This window comes from Epinephelus lanceolatus, chromosome 23 (genome assembly GCF_041903045.1).
Source record: "Epinephelus lanceolatus isolate andai-2023 chromosome 23, ASM4190304v1, whole genome shotgun sequence".
Classification (NCBI taxonomy): Eukaryota; Metazoa; Chordata; class Actinopteri; order Perciformes; family Serranidae; genus Epinephelus; species Epinephelus lanceolatus.
The window spans coordinates 37,706,513-37,733,758 of record NC_135756.1 but is presented as its reverse complement, the minus strand read 5'-3'; the positions used below and the strand labels follow the sequence as shown (position 1 = coordinate 37,733,758).

Sequence of the window (27,246 nt, the reverse complement as noted above, 5' to 3'; positions counted from 1 at the left end):
CAGGAATGTTACATGTCATGGAGTACTTTTACAGTAGTTTCACTTTAGTAAAAGATCTGAGAACTATTTCCACCACTGGATTTATGGGGTGTAGTGTAGCTCTGTGTGTGTCTGTGTACCTAGTGATGAAGCGTTCCATGTTTCAGGATTCGGTCTACTTTCTCCTTCATCTCTTCTTTCTCTGCAACCTTCACTGTCAAGTCATCACGATCCCAGAAGCAAAAGATCTAAAATACACACGCACACCATGTAAACCCTGATGGATCACTTAACAATATCTGTATAATAATGGACAGTAAGAATCAGACCAGTACGATGTGATTATAAAAGGATTATCGATGCATCTTGGTTGCATTAACATTCTGACTTATTTTTCTCACTATGTTACCACCTGCTACTTTTAAAAATAGCTTTTTTGCAGTGATCCATATTTTTTTCTCATGCTGTGGAAGACATCCTGCCTCGTTCCTGTGCCAAAGACGCCGTGTCCCAGTGGCTCCAAGGACTACAGACCTGTGGCATTGGCCTCCCACATCATGAAGACCCTGGAGAGACCCGTCCTGAAGCAGCTCCGGCCCATGGTCAAGCCACTCTTGGACCCCCTCCAGTTCCCATATCAGCCCCGACTTTAAGTGGAGGATGCCATCACCTACCTGCTCAACTGCATCTACGCCCACCTGGACAAGCCGGTGAGCATTGTGAGGGTCATGTTTTTTGACTTCTCCAGTGCATTCAACACCATCCGTCCAGCTCTACTGGGTGACAAGCTGACAGCAATGCAGGTGGATGCCCCCCTGGTGTCCTGGATTGTAGACAACTTGACTGGCAGACCACAGTACGTGCTCTTGAAACGCTGTGTGTCAGACAGAGTGATCAGCAATACCGGGGCCCTGCAGGGGACTGTCCTCTCTCTCTCTTCCTCTTCACCCTCTACACCACAGAAACCTGCCATCTTCATAAGTTTTCTGATGACTCTGCCACAGTTGGATGTATCAGCAAGGGTGATGAGGATGAGTAGAGGGCTGCTGTGGATAACTTTGTCACATGGTGTGAGCAGAACCATCTGCAGCTCAACGTGGAAATAAGCCAGTGGCAAGAATTTTGGTCACAGTATGAAACGGCCATACACGAAAATGATGCACTGTGCAAGAAAGAGAAATTCACTTACTTGAAATCTTACTTGACTGGAGCAGCAGCGAGAGCTGTAGCAGGACTTACTATGAGTGATAGTAATTATGATGCAGCTATAGAAATGCTCCAGAAGCGCTTTGGAAGGAAGGACATTGTAGTCAGTGCGCACATGTCCAAACTGCTGAACCTCACTCCCGTGAGGAAATCTTCAGATGTGACAGCTCTCATGAATCTGTACGACGAATGTGAAATACAGATCCGCAGTCTTGAATCCTTAGGAGTGCATAGTGACACATATGGCTGCCTGCTCTGCCCAGTATTAATGCAGTTACTACCAGAGAACATTGCATTAGCTTACACAAGCAAATCAGACTCCAATGGTGAATGGAAGGTGCAGGACCTTATTCAATTCCTGGAAAAAGAAGTGCAAGGCAGAGAGAGGGCACTTCAGCTCACCAGACCAGGAAACACTCAGAAAGAAATCCCGCCAAGTAACAGATTCTTCACCAAGCCAACATCCTTCAGCAAAAACAGACACAAAAAATGGAATACACCTTCAGCAGCTGCACTGCACACAGCAAGTATTGTTCCTCAGACTGGTGTATATTATGACAGTGCTAGCCATAAACCAGAAAACTGTCCAGACAGTTCAGTGGCTGCACGTAAAGAGACGTTGAGAAAACTAAGGAGGTGTTACATGTGCTTAGGCCCAAAACACATAGCCAAATTTTGCAGAGTCAAGAATATTTCATGCGCCTTTTGCAGTCGCAGGCATCACCAGTCAGTTTGTGAGCAAGGTGAAGCAAAGACAGACACAAACAGTGATGGTACAGACAGCAGTGCAAATAAAGGCAGCACAGGCACTTTGGTAGGCTCAGTGACCAGCACAGTAAACATAAAGGCTAATGTGCAGAACACAGTACTGCTCCAGACAGCCAAAGCATGGACAGACGGCCCAGCAGGTAGAAAATTAGTGCGCTGTCTGTTAGATGGAGGCAGTCAGAGAAGCTTCATTCACGAGGCTGTAGCGAGGGCACTACAGTTACCAGTGGTAAGGCAAGAGACATTGAAGCTACACACCTTTGGCTCTAATGAGCCTGTAACAGCAAAGCAAAACATAGTGAGAGTATCACTAAGAAATGTGTGGAGTGAACAGCCAAAAGTCGAGATTGAAGCAGTAGAAACTGCTCAAGTGTGCACCGCTGTAATCAGGGTGCCTGGGTTACCCATCCAAGAAGAGTTTAAGAAAAGGGGCCTACAGCTTGCTGATCTTCCTCTAGAGTGCGCTCATGATCCAGAATTGTCAGTATTGATAGGTTCAGATTTTTACTGGCAAGTAGTCTCAGGCAAGGTAGAGAGAATAACAGAAACCCTTGTAGCCATAGAAAACAGCTTTGGGTGGGCTTTGCAAGGGCCAGTCTCATCATCCAGTGTAACAGACGCCACTTGCCTGCACATCAGTCTGAGTGAGGAAACCCAAATCTCAAAACAGCTGCATGCCTTCTGGGAGGTAGAGTCTCTGGGCATTGTCAGTGAGCCAGCAGAGAGCCCAGAAGAAGCAGAGGCTCTTTGAGCAGACCACCACATTCAAAAATGGCCGCTACCAAGTGGCGTTACCATGGTGACAGGACAGGTCGGCTCTTCCAGACAACTTTCGAGTTGCAAAAAAACGATTGGATAGCCTTAAGAGGAAACTTAAAGTGGATGCAACTTTATACACAAGGTACAACGATGTCATAAAGGATTATCTCGAGCAAGGCATCTGTGAAGATGCATCAAATGACATACCAGCAGCAGAACAACCAGAGACTGTCAAGTATCACATGCCACATCATGCGGTTCTACGAGAAAATAAGGTAACTACTAAATTAAGATTAGTATTCGATGCATCATCACATGAGGAAGGCTGGCCATCCCTAAATGACAGCTTATACACCGGACCGAACCTTAACCCAAATCTGCTAGATGTGCTTATCAAATTCAGACTGCATCAGATAGCCTTCACTGCAGATATAACCAGAACATTTCTACAGATCGCTCTGGCAGAGAAAGATAAAGATGCTGTCAGATTCTTGTGGCTACATGGACCTCCAACCAAAGACTGTGAAAACGAGCTGCGCATCATGAGAATGAACAGAGTGGTGTTTGGAGTTTCACCCAGTCCGTTCCTCTTAGCTGCAACAATAAGGAAACACATCAAGATGTATGAAACAGAGCAGCCCAAGACAGTGTGGGCACTGAGAGAGTCCCTCTATGTGGATGATTTTATCTCCAGCTCAGCTAATATGAACAAGGACTTTTCAGTCACCACAACAGCAAAGGAAATTCTGTCCCATGCTGGAATGGATTTGTGTAAATGGGTGACAAACTCACCGGAGCTGAGAGCCAAGTGGATAGAAAGTGGACTGGAACATACAACCAAGACAGACAAAGGTGGAAATGTGCTCAAAGTGTTGGGTTTAGTGTGGAGACCAGAGAGCGATGACTTTGTGTTTGATCTGAAAGGACTGTTGGAAATGTTGAAAGGCAAAGAAAACACAAAGAGAAGTGTGCTGCAAACATCATCTCGTATTTTTCATCCCATAGGTTTCCTAACTCCCTTCACCATAAGAGTAAAATGTCTGCTTCAAGAATTGTGGGAAAGGGGAATCAGTTGGGATGAGCAACTCCCACCAGACTTGACTGAAAAATGGGACCAGTGGTGTGCAGAGCTGCTGAAGCTCCACCTGGTGGCCATTCCGAGATGGTACAAAATTGACATCCAGCCAGTCTCAGAGACAATCAAACTGCATGTTTACTGTGATGCTAGTGAGAAGGCATACAGCACTGTGGCCTATCTGCAAGGACAAAATGAGGAAGGAGAAGTTGTGATGAGCTTTGTTGCATCCAAGTCAAAGGTGGCTCCATTAAAGAAAATGACATTGCCACGTTTAGAGCTGATGGGTGCACTGATCGGTGCAAGGCTTGGGAACAATCTTCTCAAGCCACTGAACATGGAAACCAGTCAGCTTAACATGTGGACAGATTCAATGATTGCCCTTCACTGGATATGCAGCACAGCACAAAGGTGGAAGCCATTTCTGGCAAACAAGAGTGACTGAAATACAAGGTCTGACAGGTGGTCTCACTGCTGCGGCAAAATAAATCCTGCAGATTTGCCAACCAGAGGCCAGAGTGTCGAAACACTCATTCAGAGTCAGCTGTGGTGGAGCGGACAACTCCACTGTCATCTCCTGGTGAGGTAGAGAGTTTTGATGGAGACTGTGTTGTTCATGACATAAACTCTGAGCTTAGGTCTACATTTCAGACTGTAGTGCAGTTTACCAGCACTGAACAAGCTGACCCACTGTTAGACTTAGAAAAGTATAGCAGGTTGAAAACAGTGCTAAGGATAACTGCTTGGGTGAAAAAGTTCATCATTAATGCCAGATTTAGTCAGAAAACTTAGGGAGAGCTAACTGCACAGGAGCTCACTGCAGCAGAAATGTACTGGGTGAGGGTAGCAGTTTCAGCCAAGAAGTTAGTGCATTGAAAGCTGGACAAGATGTTAGCAGAGTGTCAAAACTTAGGGACTTGAAACCATTCTTAGATGAAAACAGCCTTATTTGTGTAGAGGAAGGCTACAGCACTCCGATCTTAGCTTCAGGGAGCAACACCCATGGGTGCTACCTACAAAACACAAGTACTCTGAGTTACTGGTTCAGTACTGCCATGAGACAGTGATGCATTCTGGGGTTAGAGATACTCTAGAGCAGATGAGGGAAAAATACTGGGTACTGAAGGGGAGACAGTTAGTGAAGAAAACGGTTTCACGTTGCTACGTATGTTTGAAACTGAAGGTGAAACCAGCACAGCAAGTCACAGCTCCCCTACCCAGAGACCGAGTTACTGAGTCCCCACCATTTGAGATTACTGGCGTAGATTTTGCAGGGCCATTATATGTCAAGACTAGTGGTCAGTCCAAGGCATATATTGATCATTTCACTTATGCTGTCACAAGGGCAGTGCATTTAGAGCTTGTGACAGATCTAACTACAGAGAGGTTTCTACTGGCCTTAAAGAGGTTTATTGCAAGGCGAGGACTGTGTAAAGTTATTCACTCAGATAATGCCAAAACTTTCAAAAGAGCAGATAAAGATCTGAGAGAACTGTGGAAGTCAATCGGGGGATCAGAGCTCACCGAATTCTTCACCAATAAAGGGATCACCTGGAAGTTTATTGCCAAGCGAGCTGCATGGTGGGGTGGCTTCTGGGAGAGACTAGTGAGATCTGTAAAGGCATGTTTAAAACGGGTGCTAGGGAAGGCATCACTGTGCTTCGAGGAGCTGATGAAAATGCTTGCAGAAATAGAGGCTGTGTTGAACTCCAGACCTCTTTCGTATGTGGACAGTGAATCAACAGAGCTGCAGCCACTCACACCCTCTCACTTCCTGGTTGGGAAAAGATTAACCTCCCTACCACCAAGGACTCTGATTCCACTCTGTCAGGCGACCAATGTGAGCAGAGAGGACATGGGCCGGCGGTGGAAATACCGGCAGAGACTCTTAACTAGCTTTTGGAATAGCTGGAGGAAGGATTACTTGAGGGACTTGAGATCAGCTCACGAGTGTAAGACCCCTATACCCACTGTGCTGAAGGTTGGAGATGTCGTACTGATTGGAGAGGACAAATTGCCCAAACAGACATGGAAAATGGGCAGAATAACTGAACTGTTTCCAGGCAGAGATGGACTTGTTCGTTCCTGTGCTGTTCGCACATCTGCGGGCAGTTTGTTGAGGAGACCTGTCCAATTGATATATCCTTTAGAGATTGTTTAAAGTAATGGACTGAGTATTAATGAACATTTGTTCATCGGGCGGGAGTGTTAAGAAATGTTAAGTTAAATAAATAAGTAAATTCATGGTCAGTTAAAAGGGCAAAGTATGTACAGTTGAAAATGTTGCTATTTACAATATTTACATGTCACAAGGAACGAGAAATGGTTATTGTCGTATTTAACCAGAGATTTAATTTCTTTGAAAGCTTTGAGTTGAACTACTTTAAATGCTTTTATTTTGAAAGTTCAGAGAGGAAGTAGTGGCATAACGTGCCAAAATGTCAGTTAAAGGTCTACTGTTTTATCCTCCTGTTAATATTTGTAAGAAGCAGCTAATCCGCTAATAAAAGCTGACTATGGCAGTTTCTGCGCTTTCCTCCTTGAAAGAAGCTCCCACTACACAACAGGGATAATTGTTTTCACACATCATCAGTCAGGTTGGTTTCTGAATAGCACCATGACACCGGTGACCCCTGTTTCCATCCAGGGGGTCAGTGTGGATATTGTAGAGGACTATATGTACCTGGGGGTACACACTGACAATAAACTGGATTGGGCTAAGAACACTAACGCTCTCTATATGAAGGGCCAGAGCTGTCTCTATTTTTGGAGGCGACTGAGGTCCTTCAACATCTGCTGGACTATGCTCAGGATTTTCTATGAGTCTGTGGTGGCCAGTACTATCCTCTGTGCTGTTGTGTGCTGGGGCAGCAGGCTGAGGGTGGCGGACACCAACAGACTCAACAAATTGATCTGCAAGGCCAGTGACGTCGTGGGAATGGAGTGTGATTCTCTGACTGTGGTGTCAGAGAGGAGGATGCTGTCTAAGCTACGAACTATCTTGGACAATGTCTCACACCCACTCCACCATGTGCTTGCCAGGTGCAAGAGTTCTTTCACTGGGAGACTCACACCACCAAGATGTACCACTGAGTGCCACAGAAAATCATTTCTGCCTGTGGCCACCAAACTGTACAACTCCTCCCTCTGAGTGGCCCTTAGACTTTTTCACTGTCAACATGTGCAATAATTTAACTTGTGCAATAACCTTATTTTACCTTTACTGTATATATTCTGTTTATTATCTATTTTTATGCCGCTGTATCTGTGTATATTTGATTTAGGTTACTATATATATTTTTGTAAATAATCTTGGTTAGGTCACTTTATATATATTTTTTGTAAATAATCTTGTTTAGGTTACTATATTAATTTTTGTAAATAATCTTGTTAGATTTTCTTATATTATCACTTCAAATTGCCCTATACGATATATCTTTCTACTCTTGTAAGGAGCACCTGCAACGCCAACAATTTCCCTCCAGGATCAATAAAGTATTTCTGATTCTGATTCTGATGCTCTTGCCTGATTCCTTTCAGAGCCCCACTGACTATGTGATGAAACACAACACAATACGACATATGAGAGAAAATCACTGCGTGCACATATAACTGTGATGCCTTAATTGGTATATGGTGTCTTATTAGTTTGAAGCAATTTAGATTAATTTTTATTGTTTTTGATATCTTTTTGACATGTTTGTCAAATTTGAGTCTGGAGTCCAGAATTACACCCAAAAATTTAAAATCATTTACCATCTCAATTTCCTCTCCCTGCATTGTTACTCTTGAGGCAGGTCGTTAATGTAAAGACTGAAGAGCAACGGCCCCAGGATTGAGCCCTGAGGAATGCCCATTTTATTTTGTTGAGGGGCAGACTTTTTTAAGTCAATCTTCACAAATTGCTTTCTCTATTGTAGATAGGAAGCAAACCAACTAAAAGCTTGTTTGGAGAAATTAAATTTAGACAACTTAGATAGAAGGATGTCGTGGTTGTCAGTGTCAAACGCTTTCTTTAGGTCAAGAAACACTGCCCCCAAGACATTACCCCCATCCATAGAACACTTCAGATTTTCAACAAAAAAGCAAGTTGCTGCTTCTGTGGAGTGTTTATGTCTAAACCCAAACTGCTCAGAATATAAAGTTGGTTTGACTGTAGATAATCAATTAGTTGTTCTGTCACAACTTTTTCCAAAACCTTTGACATAGCAGGAAGAATAGAGATTGGATGATAATTGCATAGCTGGTCAGTGTCCCCTGATTTAAAAATGGGAGTAACAACAGCTTTTTTCCATTGATCTGGAAACCTACCTGATGTTAAAGAAAGATTTATTAAACGAGTAAATGGTTTTATGATAGAGGAGCTGTGCTGCTTAATAAAAGCAGTGTCCAAGTTAAACATATCTTGGGCTTTTGAGCTTGTTAAGGCCGCTACAAGGAACTTTTAACTGGATATGCAAAAGTCTCTCGTTTCTGCTGATGTCTGTGCGTGACCTACAACAGCATGCGGGGACGAGGAGAGCAGGGGCCGCGGGGCTGGAACACCTCATCCGGGCCGACGACAGGTGCCAGCCAGGCGTCGACAGGGTCCAGCGAGTGCCGAGAAATAAAGAGGCGAGGGACCGCTCCATACTCAGTCCAAGAAGCCGTCCAAGTGCTCGCCAAACAGGCCTTCAGCCTTACCAGCTGACCGCTGCGTTTACCACGGTGGCGGTGGCGCTTATGCCGGAGAGGTGGAGCTGGGGTGCGGCAGAGATGAGCTGGGATCCCCGATAGGAGCGGGGGCAAAGCTTTCCTGTCTTGTTGTTTCATTCATCCCCAAAACAAACACATGTGCGAGCCAGGTAATTGTCTTTACGACAATACGTGCTAGAGCTCATGGGAAATGTAGGCTTCATTCCGGCAAAACACTACCGCTTTTGTCCACAGGGTTGCCAAAATCAACTCAAAATGAAAGTTCCTTGTAGGGGCTTTAATTTCTCTAATTGATTTTAGTTTCATCAACCTCTCTGATGTAAAATGAATCAGGTAAATCTTCCATTACAAAGTTATTTCATATTACAGGATCAAAATTTTGAGCAAGCTCCTCTGCTGACTGAATAAAGAAATTATTAAACTCAGTTGCAATAAGTATCTGTAGTAGGTTGTCCACTGATTTTCAGCTCTCTTATCTTATTATGCTTGGGTTCTTTATTTGTTAGTTTATTTAAATGTTTCCAAAGGGATGCAGAATTACCCTTGGCCTCCTCTATTAGTTGAGAGAAATAGAAAGCCTTTGCCTTTCTTAAAACCATTGTCACTTTATTTCTGAGTCCTTTGAAGATAAGAAAATCAGTGGACAATCCACTTGACAAAGCTGTTTTAGAGCAAGATCTCTTTTTTTCATAAGTAAGAAGTTCAACCAGGATAGGTTATCAATTTATAAGGTTATCAGTCAATGTATTGCAACACATATTGACATCATCCATTTGCAGAGTATTGTCCCAATTAATTTCTCTAATATCCTTCTCCAGCTGTCTTGTTTTAGTCTTTGAGATTCCCATTTTTGTTTTTTTCTGGTACTTTAGAGGGATATCTGCAGCCAGTTTTTTTCCTTACAAAAAGTTTCCTTAAAACCAAGGTCATGTTATGGTCAGATAATTTTGTTATCTGTTCCTATTAGTGAAAATGAGATCAATCAAGGTTTTACTATTTCTAGTTATTCTTGTAGGAGAATTGACCATTTGTTGAAAGTTGTATTTAGACATGATCGTTTTCAATTTCTGTTTACTTTTCTTATCCATCCAATTAATGTTATAGTCCCCATATATAATAGTCTCAGTATTGTAATGAAGAATTTTCATTAAATCTTGCAAATCATTGTAAAAAGAAACATTGTGTGATGGGGGGTTATACAAAACCACAATACTGAAATTAGATTGAGGATAAATCTAAATTCAGAGCAAGACATTCAAGAGAGGAGTTCTGATATAAATCAAAACACCCCCTCCCTTGCCAGAAGATCTGTCCTTCCTGTAGCAAATAGTGATGTTACAGCTGATACTGCAGTCCCGAGGCCTGTGTCGAGCAAAGGGGGTGTGTCCAAATGAAGCCCGTGTCGAAGCCCGTATCGTTTTTCAGGATATCACGTGACTGCCTCGTTGTGTGATTCGAGTCGGGAAATACATGAAGTGTTTTGTGTGATCCCAGGTGATTCTGAAGATCATTAAGTGCAGAGGATTGAGTGACCCAGTCACACAAGCACTCTAACCTTTTGTGGACACACACACACACACACACACACACACACACATATATATGTATATATACATATATATGTGTGTGTGTATGCACTTTATTGATATACCACGTTCAAGATAGATTCATTTCATCTGGCTTTACAATACCTCATAGGGGGATTCTGACGTAATCATCATCATTAAGCATCATTATGTGTATGCCAGATCCACTGACATGTAGCCCACATGTAATATCACAGTAGGACAGCTGTACATCAAATGACCAGCAGATGTCAGTACTCCTAAGTGAGCTGTTAAACAGGGCTTCGTGTGATCGGCCTTTAGGCGAAGCAATCCGCCAGAAAGATTCGACACATTCACGGGGCTTCATCACACCATCACTAGTAGCAAACATAACCAGGGATATTTATCATGTTTGTAGGAATATTATTATGAAGCCAAGTTTCGCTCAGACAGAGATAGTCCACATTTGACAGTAATGTATGAATCTGATCTCCTTTTGCAATGATGCTTCTTATATGAAGATGTCCACCTAAAATCCCCTTCGGTTTGGACTGTGAGTCCCATATCACTTTGGCGTGATTTACTGTCTGGAAAAAAAGGTATTGTTTTTGTTTTCGCGCTGCTCGAGAGTCAGGGGGCTTAACACCCACCTTACCTCATCGCGGCTTGGTTGGACTTCCATCCCCTGCATGCATGAGAGACAGCACCACTCTTAGCACTTTCAAGGGGAAGCTGAAAGCATGGTTACTAGAAAATCAAACATGCGACCACCTGTAACCTGTAATGCAATGCAATTGTTGGGTCATCGTCAGAGTTTCTTTCTTTTTCCGTTACATGTATACAAAAATTACACAATACTTTTGTGTATGATTTTTTCTCATCAGTAGTGTTTACATAATACATTTATGTATCACATTTAGTGCAATAATTACACGCTTCTGCATGTGCAACTGAGTGTACTGGGCCTCGTGCAATACAAACTGGCACTTTAAACTGATGTGCACTTTAGGGCTTTGTGCAATTTCATCTGGCACCTTAGGGCATTGTGCAATTTCATCTGGCACTCATGCACTTTAGCACTTGACACTTTACCCAGCACCTATGCACTTTACTCTTCAAAACGAAACTAGCTCTAGCTCTCCACCCACAGTCAATCTGTATTGCAATTTATCTGTCTGTCTGTATATTATGGTTTGTGTTTTTCAATGTGTTTTTCACTGTTAGTGCTTGTTTTATTGCTACTGCTCCTTTTTTCTTACTGTAAAATGTTGTACTGTCTTAATTTGTTTTTATGTTAATGGGACTACGGATGGAAATTAGCGTCAAGCTACAATCCGGCATCTTTACATGTTTTAACATGTTCATCAATGTGCACTGTCCCATTCAAATAAACAAATAAATAAATAAATGTCCCTCACGCCAGGCCTAGGCAACACCTGTATGCCTTCTGACCTACCTGCCACACCGCAGTCCATGCAGAGCGTGGCGCAGTCCGCCAGGAGTCCACGCCGAACACCGTCCGACAGCTCCACCAACTGAGGACCCAGGCAAAGCACCGCACCATCCCACACCGCATCGCCGTGGAGAGCCAGTCCCGAGACACCCCCATCCAGGTCAGACACCGCACAACCTCGCTCGGCGCCACTGACCGGAGGCCCGGCCAACTCGGCAGGAGGTGCGTGTCTGTTATGTAGGCCTAGTTGCTGGTAGTTTGTTGGATCACAGGCGGTCCCGGATTAAATTGTATATCACCAGCAAGTAGTATCAGGAAGAATATTATTTTTGCTGCATGCCATTTATCATGTTGATTGGAAGATTTGACAGTTTTAGTTTGTCCATTTTGTGGTTTCGTAATGTTTCGTATACAGATTGAGTACACGACAGTTTGTCCATGTCCAAAAAAGTTCAGTTTAGTGCTTTCAGAAGAAAGTCCTGCCATCCTGTCGTTTAGGAATTGATTTAAGCTTATTCCTGAATGAAGGCGATAGCTGATTGGAACAAGTAGCCTAGTAGCCAACAACACAGCAGCGGCATGCAAACTTTTCCTCTGTTTGTGTGTTGGCAATCCAGGCCTGTCATTCCTTGTCGGATTTATATGACCGTATGACACGTCTGATCTGAAAGCGCTTCATTGCAACAGTACGGAAAACGAGACTTTGCTGGTTCAAATGACTTTAGGCTACAACGGGCTTGCACAGACTTTTTTCCCAACACAAATCAACAGTGGAAACAGAAATGCCATTGCAAAGTACTTGATTTTTACAACACAAAATGCTTAATCAGAGGGATTTATCCCTAAAAGGTCGAACTCTATTAGCAAAAGCTGAAGGCTTATCTCGTATTGCATATACAGCCATTCCTTTATATGTTAGTAAGCAGCTCTGCACGTCCGTCGATAAAATACTTTTTAATTTTCTATGGAAAAATAAGACGCATTATGTCAAAAAATCTGTTATTATGAATACGTATGATTCTGGTGGCCTAAATTTTCTCGATTTTACCACACTTGATAATACATTTAAAATTAATTGGATTAAACAATTTCTAAATAACCCCACGTCAATATGGAACTTCATACCGAACTATATTTTCTCAATGCTTGGAGGGCTTCAATATGTTCTTGTGTGTGACTACAAAATAGAAACGCTTCCGCAAAATATATCTAAATTCCATAAGCAAATGCTTTTAGCATGGTCACTAATCTATAAACATAATTTCTCACCACATAGGTGTTATATCTGTAATAATGGTCACATTACTTTTAAAAACAAATCTTTATCCGTTAAAACATGGTTTGAAAATGACATAATCCTAGTGACCCAGCTTCTCAATGGTAATGGAAATTTACTTAATTATTCAGAATTCCTTCAGACCTTCCATATTCCTGTGACTTCTAGAGAATTCAGTATAGTAATGGATGCCATTCCCTCTGCCATTTTAACGCTATTAAAAGGGACTAAACTGCCCACTCGTTTACTGTTGAACCCAAAAAACACTGCAGTGGGAGAGATGTGTTTCTCTAGTAAGGTTAAAAACAACAACCGTGTTATTCGATCTCTTTTTCAGAAAGACATAACTACTGTTCCTGCTGCTGTTCATTACTGGGCAGGGTTTGTCCCTGATTTGGAATGGCGTAACATCTGGAGTCTACCCTATAAATATCTGCTCACTAATAAAGTGAGAGAAGTGACCTTTAAGCTAATACACAGATACTACCCTGCTAAACAGTATTTGCTAAAATTTAAAAAGGACTTGTGTGTTGACTGCTCGTTATGTGATGTGTTTCCTGAAACTGTTGTCCATCTTTTTTGGCAATGTCTCCACTCTAGTAAGTTTTGGAAAGACCTCACCCATTTTATTGTTGTTAAAATAGACTCTGACTTTCGTTTATATTGGAAAGATGTATTGTTTGGTATCCATAGCAATGAAAAGAAAAGACATATAAAATGATATGTCATTAACTTACTAATCATTTTAGGAAAATACCACATTCATAAGGCTAAATTTAGTAACGCAAAACCTTCATTCATCGCATTTGAAAAGGAAACCAAACAATATATAAAAACTATTAGTGATTCAAACAATAAGAAAGCTGCTAAAACTCATGAGTTATGTACCTTGCTTAATATTTTTAAATGAAACTCCCATTGGCTGCTATGTTGTTACATATTAACGACTGTGTATTTGTGTTTTCATATTGCTTGTTTGTAATGTTTCCTAGAAATCAATAAAAAATAAATTAAAAAAAAAAAGTGAAAAAAAAAAAAAAAAAAAGACCTTGCCCGAGTTTGATGGCGAGACCTCCGGGTAGAACGGGTGTTCTTTTGTACCTTTCCGGACCGGAAACCGTATCAATCCTGGTTCCGGCTACCAATAGAATGCAGCATTACAATAGTAATCCTGCTTAGTATGAAAGGAACCTCATTTGGTGTATATGCTTGGCTGAGGAGCCAATGGTGTGAAGCTACCATCTGTGGGATTATGACTGAACACCTCTAAGCATACTTGCTGCAAAAAATGTACATAGGCAAAACTGGCAACTGTTTGCGTATCAGGATGTACCAACATATCAGTTACATAAACTTAACAAATCCACAGTACTTTATAATCACTTCAAACACCATGGAACCAATAATTATAAATACAAGGGGCTGGAGAGCGGTAGCAACTGGACTAAGCCAAAAAGGCAAAAAAATAGATAGAAAATGGATCAACAAATTACAAACCATGGACCCATTAGGTCTAAATGAAAAATATTTTTAGATAGGGTGGCATTAGGGGAAATAATTGCAAGTACAATTTCCTCACATTCATGAAAAAATACAACACACTGTACATGTAATTGCCCCTGTAAGTTCTTTATTGATTGTTGCCACCCTACAGAATAATTTGGATTACTGATCCCTTTCCTATGCCTCCTTAGTCCATTCCTACTACTTGTCCTGCTTCGGCCCAACAATAACATTGTTTTTCACTCCCTCATTCTACCACATGGTGTCCTCCTCCTCAGGCTGTTCTTGGACCGTCAGGGGCAGCCACCATGACAGTACTGACATCTAGTTTTCTGTGAGAAAAATCAATGATTCAGAGCATAAAAACAGTGCCTACAAATGTGCTGATTGTTCATGTACTCACCTGTACTGTATATCTTGCTCTTGAACGTACTTCTGGCCAATGATGAATATAACACACTTTAAGTCTATTAAAGCCAACTGAGTCCAGTCCCTATTTAGCTTTACATTATAATAAATTAGAATAGTTATATATATATATATATATATATACATACATATACATATATATATATATATACACAGTACAGGCCAAAAGTTTGGACACACCTTCTCATTCAATGTGTTTTCTTTATTTTCATGACTATTTACATTGTAGATTCTCACTGAAGGCATCAAAACTATGAATGAACACGTGGAATTATGTACTTAACAAAAAAAGGTGAAATAACTGAAAACATGTTTTATATTCTAGTTTCTTCAAAATAGCCACCCTTTGCTCTGATTACTGCTTTGCACACTCTTGGCATTCTCTCGATGAGCTTCAAGAGGTAGTCACCTGAAATGGTTTCCACTTCACAGGTGTGCCTTATCAGGGTTAATTAGTGGAATTTCTTGCTTTATCAATGGGGTTGGGACCATCAGTTGTGTTGTGCAGAAGTCAGGTTAATACACAGCCGACAGCCCTATTGGACAACTGTTAAAATTCATATTATGGCAAGAACCAATCAGCTAACTAAAGAAAAATGAGTGGCCATCATTACTTTAAGAAATGAAGGTCAGTCAGTCCGGAAAATTGCAAAAACTTTAAATGTGTCCCCAAGTGGAGTCGCAAAAACCATCAAGCGCTACAACGAAACTGGCACACATGAGGACCGACCCAGGAAAGGAAGACCAAGAGTCACCTCTGCTTCTGAGGATAAGTTCATCCGAGTCACCAGCCTCAGAAATCGTAAGTTAACAGCAGCTCAGATCAGAGACCAGATGAATGCCACACAGAGTCATGAAAATAAAGAAAACGCATTGAATGAGAAGGTGTGTCCAAACTTTTGGCCTGTACTGTATATATATATATATATATATACATATACATACAGTACAGGCCAAAAGTTTGGACACACCTTCTCATTCAATGCGTTTTCTGTATTTTCATGACTATTTACATTGTAGATTCTCACTGAAGGCATCAAAACTATGAATGAACACATGTGGAGTTATGTACTTAACAAAAAAAGGTGAAATAACTGAAAACATGTTTTATATTCTAGTTTCTTCAAAATAGCCACCCTTTGCTCTGATTACTGCTTTGCACACTCTTGGCATTCTCTCCATGAGCTTCAAGAGGTAGTCACCTGAAATGGTTTTCCAACAGTCTTGAAGGAGTTCCCAGAGGTGTTCAGCACTTGTTGGCCCCTTTGCCTTCACTCTGCGGTCCAGCTCACCCCAAACCATCTCGATTGGGTTCAGGTCCGGTGACTGTGGAGGCCAGGTCATCTGCCGCAGCACTCCATCACTCTCCTTCTTGGTCAAATAGCCCTTACACAGCCTGGAGGTGTGTTTGGGGTCATTGTCCTGTTGAAAAATAAATGATCGTCCAACTAAACGCAAACCGGATGGGATGGCATGTCGCTGCAGGATGCTGTGGTAGCCATGCTGGTTCAGTGTGCCTTCAATTTTGAATAAATCCCCAACAGTGTCACCAGCAAAACACCCCCACACCATCACACCTCCTCCTCCATGCTTCACAGTGGGAACCAGGCATGTGGAATCCATCCGTTCACCTTTTCTGCGTCTCACAAAGACACGGCGGTTGGAACCAAAGATCTCAAATTTGGACTCATCAGACCAAAGCACAGATTTCCACTGGTCTAATATCCATTCCTAGTGTTTCTTGGCCCAAACAAATCTCTTCTGCTTGTTGCCTCTCCTTAGCAGTGGTTTCTTAGCAGCTATTTGACCATGAAGGCCTGATTGGCGCAGTCTCCTCTTAACAGTTGTTCTAGAGATGGGTCTGCTGCTAGAACTCTGTGTGGCATTCATCTGGTCTCTGATCTGAGCTGCTGTTAACTTGCGATTTCTGAGGCTGGTGACTCGGATGAACTTATCCTCAGAAGCAGAGGTGACTCTTGGGCTTCCTTTCCTGGGTCGGTCCTCATGTGTGCCAGTTTTGTTGTAGCGCTTGATGGTTTTTGCGACTCCACTTGGGGACACATTTAAAGTTTTTGCAATTTTCCGGACTGACTGACCTTCATTTCTTAAAGTAATGATGGCCACTCGTTTCTCTTTAGTTAGCTGATTGGTTCTTGCCATAATATGAATTTTAACAGTTGTCCAATAGGGCTGTCGGCTGTGTATTAACCTGACTTCTGCACAACACAACTGATGGTCCCAACCCCATTGATAAAGCAAGAAATTCCACTAATTAACCCTGATAAGGCACACCTGTGAAGTGGAAACCATTTCAGGTGACTACCTCTTGAAGCTCATGGAGAGAATGCCAAGAGTGTGCAAAGCAGTAATCAGAGCAAAGGGTGGCTATTTTGAAGAAACTAGAATATAAAACATGTTTTCAGTTATTTCACCTTTTTTTGTTAAGTACATAACTCCACATGTGTTCATTCATAGTTTTGATGCCTTCAGTGAGAATCTACAATGTAAATAATCATGAAAATAAAGAAAACACGTTGAATGAGAAGGTGTGTCCAAACTTTTGGCCTGTACTGTATATATATACACATATACATATATACATACAGTACAGTACTGTATATATACATACAGTACTGTATATATATACACATATACATATATACATACAGTACAGTACTGTATATATACATACAGTACTGTATATATATACACATATACATATATACATACAGTACAGGCCAAAAGTTTGGACACACCTTCTCATTCAATGCGTTTTCTTTATTTTCATGACTATTTACATTGTAGATTCTCACTGAAGGCATTAAAACTATGAATGAACACATGTGGAATTATGTACTTAACAAAAAAAGGTGAAATAACTGAAAACATGTTTTATATTCTAGTTTCTTCAAAATAGCCACCCTTTGCTCTGATTACTGCTTTGCACACTCTTGGCATTCTCTCCATGAGCTTCAAGAGGTAGTCACCTGAAATGGTTTTCCAACAGTCTTGAAGGAGTTCCCAGAGGTGTTTAGCACTTGTTGGCCCCTTTGCCTTCACTCTGCGGTCCAGCTCACCCCAAACCATCTCGATTGGGTTCAGGTCCGGTGACTGTGGAGGCCAGGTCATCTGCCGCAGCACTCCATCACTCTCCTTCTTGGTCAAATAGCCCTTACACAGCCTGGAGGTGTGTTTGGGGTCATTGTCCTGTTGAAAAATAAATGATCGTCCAACTAAATGCAAACCGGATGGGATGGCATGTCGCTGCAGGATGCTGAGGTAGCCATGCTGGTTCAGTGTGCCTTCAATTTTGAATAAATCCCCAACAGTGTCACCAGCAAAACACCCCCACACCATCACACCTCCTCCTCCATGCTTCACAGTGGGAACCAGTCATGTGGAATCCATCCGTTCACCTTTTCTGCGTCTCTCTGCGGTTGGAACCAAAGATCTCAAATTTGGACTCATCAGACCAAAGCACAGATTTCCACTGGTCTAATGTCGCGCAGTCTCCTCTTAACAGTTGTTCTAGAGATGGGTCTGCTGCTAGAACTCTGTGTGGCATTCATCTGGTCTCTGATCTGAGCTGCTGTTAACTTGCCATTTCTGAGGCTGGTGACTCGGATGAACTTATCCTCAGAAGCAGAGGTGACTCTTGGTCTTCCTTTCCTGGGTCGGTCCTCATGTGTGCCAGTTTCGTTGTAGCGCTTGATGGTTTTTGCGACTCCACTTGGGGACACATTTAAAGTTTTTGCAATTTTCCGGACTGACTGACCTTCATTTCTTAAAGTAATGATGGCCACTCGTTTTTCTTTATTTAGCTGATTGGTTCTTGCCATAATATGAATTTTAACAGTTGTCCAATAAGGCTGTCGGCTGTGTATTAACCTGACTTCTGCACAACACAACTGATGGTCCCAACCCCATTGATAAAGCAAGAAATTCCACTGATTAACCCTGATAAGGCACACCTGTGAAGTGGAAACCATTTCAGGTGACTACCTCTTGAAGCTCACCGAGAGAATGCCAAGAGTGTGCAAAGCAGTAATCAGAGCAAAGGGTGGCTATTTTGAAGAAACTAGAATATAAAGCATGTTTTCAGTTATTTCACCTTTTTTTGTTAAGTACATAATTCCACGTGTTCATTCATAGTTTTGATGCCTTCAGTGAGAATCTACAATGTAAATAGTCATGAAAATAAAGAAAACGCATTGAATGAGAAGGTGTGTCCAAACTTTTGGCCTGTACTGTATATATATATATATACACACACACATATATATATATATATATATATATATATGAATTCATCCAAGAATAAAAAAACATCTGGATTCAGCAGTGTATGTGTACAGAAGCTTTATTTTCATTGCCTGTACCGATTCACACTTTTTTTCTGGTTACCCATCTTCTATTTGAAGATCTTAAGTGTACTTCACAAATAGTTTGTAGCCTTAGCTAAGTGTGTGTGCAAGCTCAAGGCCAAAAACAACCAGACTGGATGAGCTAATCACAGTATCTGTTGTGGCTCCAAAGGCACTTTTGCAGCTATGACCTTTAAATGTACACTATATTTACTGTTGTTCCCACAGGAATGAGGGAGACCTTCGTCTCCACATAGGAGCTTCCTGTTCTCTGTCTCTGTGTCAGTTTCTGTGTAGTTGGTTCAAGTCTCTCCACACCTGAGGCAGAGGTTTTGACATCAGTCAGTTTAACCCAGATCACGTCGGAGAGCAAAGAAACTCAGTACGCAGCCAGAAGTCTGTGCAGCCATGTTTTTTAATCTTCCTGTTGATGGAGAACCTGGATGTTGGCTTTCTTCTTCTTGCCTTTTTCTCCAGGCAATCGGAGGTTCTGCTCTGTGATCTCGTTCTCTGCACCAGAGTCTGATTCTTCCTCAGAGTCTGAAGTCTCCTCCATATCTTCAGAGTCGCCGTCTGACACGCTGAGCTCCACCAAAGCTACATCCTGAGGGTAAGAGGAAGAACTTAAATGACTCAATTAAATCTTACTACAAATAATGTTAAAGCTCCGGTGTATAGGATTTGGAGGGATTATTGGCAAAAATGGAATAAAATAACTACAGTATCTCACATAAGTGAGTACACCCCACCCATTTTTGGATATATTTTATTATATCTTGTCATGGGACAACGCTATAGAAATGACACTTTGATATACAGTAACTTAAAGTAGTCAGTGTACAGCTTGTATAGTAGTATAGATTTACCTTCCTCTGAAAAATACTCAAAACACAGCCATCAACATCTAAACAGCTGGCAACATAAGTGAGTACACCCCACAGTCAACATGTCCAAATTGTGCTCCATGATGACATCATGGAGCAGATGGATGTGAAGACACCTTGCGCTCCTCCACCTTCAGCTTGAGGATGGCCCACAGGTGCACAGGTGAGTTTAGGGCTGGATACATACTTGACCAGTCCATCACCTTCACCTTCACCTTCCTCAGCAGGGCAGTTGTCATCTACTAGGTGTGTTTTGGGTCATTATCATGTTGGAAAACTGCATTGCAGCTCAGTTTCGGAAGAGGGGCGATCATGCTCTGCTTGGAATTCATGTTTCCCTAAATGAACTGAGCTCCCCAGAGCCGGCAGCACTCATGCAGCCCCAAACCATGATGCTGCCACCACTATACTTGGCTGTAAGCAAGGGACAGTTGTCTTGGTGCTCTTCACCAAGGTGCCACACATGCTGAAAAAGCACCAAGACAACTGTTGATGATAACTATGAAAAATGTTTTGCCAACAACCTTTTAACTATGATGAAAACGAGAGAATGACAAGCTTAAAATAGATCTTGATAATATAAACTGGGACAAAATCTACGTATCATTTTTGTTGACGAGATATGATGTGATGAAAATGTTAGTGGTGGACTATCGGACATTGAAAGCCAAGAACAACCATGCTTGTAATTATTTTCAAATGAAGCACGAACGACAGGCTGGTAAACTCCAGTAAATAGTCTGCACCAGGATGTTTGTCTAGCCAGCAAAAACACTCACACTGGAGCAGCTTCAGCCATTGGTGCAAGGTGTGAGCTGCAATTCAGCAGTAAATAATCAGCTATGTGGGGCGTTGGTGGCTTAGTGGATAGAGCAGGCACCCATGTACAAGGCTGTTGCCGCAGCGGCCCAGGTTCGACTCCAGCCTATGGCTCTTTGGGGCATGTCATTTCGCCTCTCTCTCTCCCCCCTTCACACTTATCTGTCCTATCTATAAAGGCAAAAATGCCCCCCCACCCCAAAAAAAAATCTAAAAAAAAAAAAAAAAAAAAATCAGCTATGTATATCTGAATGTGGATGGTGGAGCTGCTGAATGGATTTGTGGAATTTCTTAATTGCGTACTGGTGCGTACTTGTAGACTCCTCCGGGGCTTTCCTCCACTGTTTCTTCAGCTGCCTTCTCTCCTTGACCAGCCATTCTATTTCCTGCTGCCTCCTGAGTTTGATAGGGATGGATGGTGTTCCCTTCCTCTTATCTGCAACTCCGAAGCGTTCAGCTCCATAGCTGTAGATGAGCTCTCCCAGACTCTCGTTTCTTCACTGCGGTTCCACCTAGTTGCTCCAACTGCAAGCTGAGGTCTGTGATGACTGTTTCCCACATCTTTTTCTCACAGGCCAGTTAACGGGTGGCTTCCATCCCTGGGGCCGGTTGCACCAACAGGGCTTATGCCTAGTCTTAAGCTAAGTCGGTCGTAACTTGGTGTTCTAAATCCGACTTAATAGTTACGCCGGTTGCAACATCTAGGCTTAAGCCTTCATCTCACTAAGACCGGCCGTAAATCTTACGCCCAGTCAAGAGCAAGTGCAAGGTCATTATGGCACGTCTCATCCACCGTCTGTACAACGAGCGGGCATTTAGACGGGAGAGAGTAATTGGGGACAGAAGCAATCCACTGGACGTATATAATGACGAGGAGCTGATTGAGAGGTTTTGATTCGGTAGGAGATCTGTCTGAACTTACTGAAGAGCTGTCACTGGATTTACAGTTTGTGTCGGGCCGCAACGCAGCACTACCACCAGCCTTACAGTTGCTGATTGCGGGGCAGGGGAATCCTCCCCAAATACGTCAACAATGATGTCACTGTAAATTGAGGTTTTCGGGGGAGGAACCCCGCCAGTTGGGTGATTTTTTTTGGAGGAGACGTCTTTTTTTGCCTTGCTGAGGAGATCTTTCCACTTCTTCCTAATGTCAGCCTCTGTACGAAGGCAGCCAGAGTCTGAACACACACTGATGTGCCCTGTTATCTCTGCCCATACTGACTGTTTTTTCTTATTTGTGATGACGTTTGACTGCTTGGCAGCATCATTAAATCCCCCTAAATCTGACACACTGGACCCTTAAACGACTAAGAGGAGTGTATGTGTCGAGTTTTACAGTTCATCAGAGGGAGGCAGACTGACACTCACCATCTCTATGACCTGCTCTGCCTCTCCAACGCTCTCTATGTCAAAATGTCCAGCAGGAGCTTCATCCATCTGCTGCTGAAGCTTCTCGTTGGCCACGGCCATCTGAGGCAGAAAGCTCTGCAGCCGCTCCAACACTGATGCACAACAAAACACCACACATCATCACACCTTGGACTCAAAAGACATTAGTTTCTCTGCAAATGGCACAGTAATAACTAAAGTAAGTCACTGCAAAACAGCATGCAGGGAAGGAAGTAATTTGATCTCACCACTGCTTCTCGGGACTCGCTCTGTCTGCAGGGATCTGCCAGTCTTTGGCTTGAGGAGAAGCTTCTCATTGAGACCTAGCAGCACAACAAACAGGCTCACCATGACATAAAATAGTACCTGTTCCCCTACAGTGAAAAGGATTAAATCAAGATATGAAATTTTATGCAAAAATGTTCAGAAAGACAGCAAAACACTGAATGATCCTCATTAGCAAAAAGGTTTTCCAACTAAGTAGATGTTTTTCCAAACAGCGCTAATGTTGATTAGTGTAAGCTGATATTGTTAATTGAATTTCAGATATAACATAATTTATGATGTTCTGATTTGATCATACTATCAGTCTATTCATTTTTTGCTGTACTAATCAATTATTATGGGCAAGCCATCATGAAAATCTGTTTGAAGTGAAGAACCCACTTCAAAAAATGTTGGGAGAGGAGAATGTTTACCTCTGTGTTACATCACCTTTTCTTTTAACAACACTCAGAAAATGTTTAGGAACTGAGGACACCAATTGTTGAGGTTTTGAAAGTAAAATTCTTTCTCATTCTTGCTTCAGTGCCTCAACAGTCCGGCATCTCTGTTGTCATATTTTGTGCTTCATGTTCTACACATGTTCAATGGGAGACAGGTCTGGACTGCAGGCAGGCCAGTATAGTTCTTGCACTCTTTTACTATGAAGCCACGCTGTTGGAACACATGCAGAATGTGTCTCATTATCTTGCTGAAATAAGCAGGGACATCCCTGAAAAAGACTGGATGGCAGCATATGTTGCACCAAAACCTGTATGTACCTTTCAGCATTTGTGGTGCCTGCACAGATGTGCAAGTTACCCATGATGCCATGGGCATTAACACACACCCATACCATCACAGATGCTGGCTTTGAACTTTGAGCTGGTAACAGTCTAGATGGTCTTTTTCCTCTTTAGCTCGGAAGACACAACGTCCATAATGGACTGGTCAGACCACAGCACACTTTTCAACTCTGTGTTAGTCGATCTCAGACGAGCTCGGGCCCAGAGAAGTCGGTCGTGTTTCTGGGTGTTGTTGATATGTGGCTTTCACTTTTTTGGTAGAGTCTGAACTTGCATTTGGAGATACAGCGATGAACTGTGTTTACTGACAATGATTATCCAACGTGTTCCAAAGCCCACGTGGTCATATCCTTTATACAATCATGGTTTTTAATGCAGTGCCACCTGACGGGTCAAAGGTCATGGGTATTCAATGTCGGTTTTCAGCCTTGCCCCTTCATGCAGAGATTGACATTGTTCATACAAACATTGTTCTTAAACTTAAACTGTTAGACTGCCCATGCAGTTTTTCACAAAGTGATTGTCCTTGCTTGTGAACATCTGAGCCTTTCAAGGATGCTTCTTTCATACCCAGTCACGATACTTTAATCTGTTACCAGTTGACCTGTGGAATGTTCCCAACAGGTGTTTTTTGATTCCACAACTTTCCCATTCTTTTGTTGCTCCTGTCTCAGCATTTTTTTGGATCATGTTGCAGGCACTGAATTCAGAATAAGTGAATATTCAAAAAACAACAACAAACAAACAAACAAAAAAAACTATAAAGTTTAGGCCTATCATTTGAACATTAAATATCTTGTCTCTATACTGTATTCAATTGAATACAGGTCAAAAAGATTGGCAAATCATTGCATTCTTGTTTTTATTTGCATTTTACAGTGTCCCAAATTGTCTTGAAATCGGGGTTGTACATAGCAGTAGAAAATCAATATGATCATTTCAGATATACCTCTGTTGATATCAGAAAACATCCTTATTAATATCTTAATGATATACCCAAATCTGACATCTTAGGAATGCACCATTTCAGAATTTTTTTGCTGATATCCGATATGCCGATATGTAAGAACTCCTTTGGCCAATGACCAATACCGATCTTTTCCCTACCTAATTTTAGGGATCACCAAGTCTCTTCTGTAGTGGAATTAACATCATACTATGCATGCATGCTCTGTTCATGATAGCACACCAGCAGATGAAGACATGAAAGACAATGCTTGTTGATGTAGGTAGGGAGAGGAGCTGAAACAAGGAACACTGACAGCAATATTCACCCACATTAGGTGCACTATTACTTTATATGACATTAGAGCGAGTTATTACATTTTAGCGAGTTATGGTGCGTTTGTTTTGTACTCGGAGGTCGGAAGTGGGAATGACGTCAACTCCGAGTTGACAACAGTTTTTGCATTCTAGCTGACAACGGTGGATAAGTTGGAAAAACACATGGACGTTACTGTTCTACCGTTGGGCTAGCCATAGCCATTGTTAGCAGTATCAGTTGATAACAACGCTCTATGTGGCATTTTGCACATACAGACAGCATAGCAACATGCCCACGGATAAAAATTTAACAGTACTATGGGTATGGCTGACCTAATGTAAAACAAATAAGACAGAATTGCTATAAACAGTACTTTAGCAGAGTGTTTACTCACTATGTATGTGACCGGCAGCCATCATGAATTTGTAAGTCGGGGTTGATGCGGTTGCTCCGAGTTTATTTATTTATTTATTTGTTTATTTATTAGGATCCCCATTAGCCATCACTCCGTTGTGGGAGTAATGGCTATTCTTCCTGGGGTCCTCACACAGGACACAATTATATACATAGTAAAAACATACAGAATAACAATAACAATCTAGAATCATATATGATAGTTACAAGGAGTTTCCGAGTAATCCAACCTCAGGGTGCATTCGAGTTTAAACTTCCGACTGGGAACTGGGAATTTCCGACCTCCGAGTACAAAACGAACGCAGCATTACTCCAAGTTACCCTCCCTGCAGAGGAAACCCATTCACCTTTTCCGCTGGCAGCAGCACAGCGTCTCTCCCTCTCCTCTCTCGTTGTGCGCACACGGGAGTCGGTGTCGTCAAGTGACTAAACCTTTGGTAATGTAAATCTGCGTGACGCTCGCGGCTCGACAAAAAAACTACATACATGCGATTGTGCGATAGGTATGATTACATAATGTTACAGGGTGTCTTATGCTACGTAGCCAACAGCCCCACCCTGTGGATTTTATCTGATGTATCTGCCTCATGTAACAGTATACTTCAGTTTGCACAGCTGGCGAATACATGGAATTGAGCCACAGCCTGACTTGCGTCGTTTATACTACACCTACGCGTATAACACATAAAGCCTGATTTATGGTCCTGCGGTGTACCTACGACGTATCTACGTCGTTGCCGTGACGCCGTCGTGAACCCTTCGAACTTCTCCGTCACTCCATTTCGTCACGGTGCAATTCACCGCCAGAGCGGTAGGGGGCTGCATTCTTTCCTGAATGGTTATCGTCGTCTGTAGTTGATTCTTTGTTTAGCTTCCGGCTTTTCCGGTCACAGTGAACAATGGCGACCGAGAGAGAGAGAATCTTGCTGGAGTTGGAGTTGTTGGATGTCAAAGAAAGTATGTTAATACTGCAACATATACATCGCAACAGAAGATGTTTAAAGATGGTAGGGATGGCGCAATCTGAAAATACGGAACCGGAAATGCGTTGCTACCAAGCAAACCAATCACAGCCCTCTCGGTCTGCACTGGGTCTGCGTCACCTTGACGTGTAGTTACATTCTTTGGGAGGTGCACGTCAGGCTACGCTAGGGGCTACGGCGAGCCTCTTGCGTAGCCACGTACCCTACGACCTAGGTACGTCATTGATTTAACGCAGGACCATAAATCAGGCTTAACAGCCTGTCACAGGATACAGCGTGATGATTAGAGGAGAAATAGCAGAGCATAAAGGTTTGGGTGGGGAAAAAATAACTCAACCAGTTAGGATTTTGCTAGAGAAGGAACTTGCCTGTTGATTTAAGTATATAGATCCAAGGGTACATTTTTTGTATTTGGGAACTGTTTAAATGTGTAATTTGTGGTAGATTACATTTTGTCAAATTATTAATATTGTATACAAAATCTGAATTTCACTCTGAGTTACTGTTGTTATTTACAAACTAAAGAAATTAGAGATAATTTTTGTTTAGTTTTTACTGAATATTTGAAGACAAACTGTTATGTTGACATGTAAACCTATATCACTTATTTTGTTGCAATTCTGTTTTTTTTTAAAAATTAATAATACTTTTTTTTTAAACTAATTTGTCACAATGTCAAGAATATCGTTATTGCAAAAATACCCTGAAATAGGCTATAATATTATTTTAGGGCCATGTCATCCACCCCTATTTGACGTACATTACTACTTTTCAATATCTTGTTCAATATTTTCTCAAAGCCATATGCAATACTACTTCTCACTGTTATATCATATACAATATAGGCTAACATTGATTATCAGGCGCAGTCTGCTTTCTTCCACAATTTTAGTTCGTTATTAGTAACTCTAGTATTTATCTTACTTCTGTTGTTACTTTATTAGGCACTGGTTTTTGCTTTTGCTCCTTTCAAACACTCCTTATTTTGTAGATAATATTAATGCATTGTGCATTTTACAACTTCCTCACAGCTCACTCTTGTTATGAAGAACCCCATATAGACAGAGAAGTTTCTGGAAGCACACATCGTCCTAATCATTGAATTAGTAACGTTGAAACAGCACTGTTATTGCATAGTAATGTTAGCTAAACCGTAGCTAAGCACGGGCATTTCTCAGCATTCTTCTTTCAACAATAACTGCTGATTAAAGTATTCAAACCTTCTCCGGTCCCACATGACAGCAAATCCTGTGAACTCATCTTGCTGATATTTAATTCCATTTCAGAGGCGACAAGACTATACCCGCAACGACATTTGTGTTTGTAGTGAGACCAACATCCGGGTGAAAGGCAAGAGCATCTATAAGCAATA

At 41.9% G+C, this 27,246-nt stretch overlaps 1 protein-coding gene across 1 annotated transcript; it reads right to left on the bottom strand.

Annotated features, from left to right (window-relative positions):
* Positions 1-19,032: 19,032 nt before the first annotated feature.
* On the bottom strand, positions 19,033-27,246 carry nopchap1 (NOP protein chaperone 1). Its single transcript, XM_033652012.2, has 4 exons — positions 27,095-27,246; positions 22,395-22,469; positions 22,126-22,259; positions 19,033-19,658 (listed from the first exon to the last, which is right to left on the bottom strand). Exons 1-4 carry the CDS (start codon positions 27,153-27,155, stop codon positions 19,470-19,472), a joined length of 459 nt encoding a protein of 152 aa, XP_033507903.1. The 5' UTR covers positions 27,156-27,246; the 3' UTR covers positions 19,033-19,469.

What these genes read in the sequence shown, in the direction of transcription:
- nopchap1 (XM_033652012.2), bottom strand. Translation starts at nt 27,155, where the DNA reads ATGGAATTAAATATCAGCAAGATGAGTTCACAGGATTTGCTGTCATGT. An exon ending in GTCATGTGGGACCGGAGAAG is followed by an intron (nt 22,470 to 27,094) that starts GTTTGAATACTT and finishes TTGTGCTGCTAG; the next exon opens with GTCTCAATGAGAAGCTTCTC. An exon ending in GCGAGTCCCGAGAAGCAGTG is followed by an intron (nt 22,260 to 22,394) that starts GTGAGATCAAAT and finishes GTTGTGCATCAG; the next exon opens with TGTTGGAGCGGCTGCAGAGC.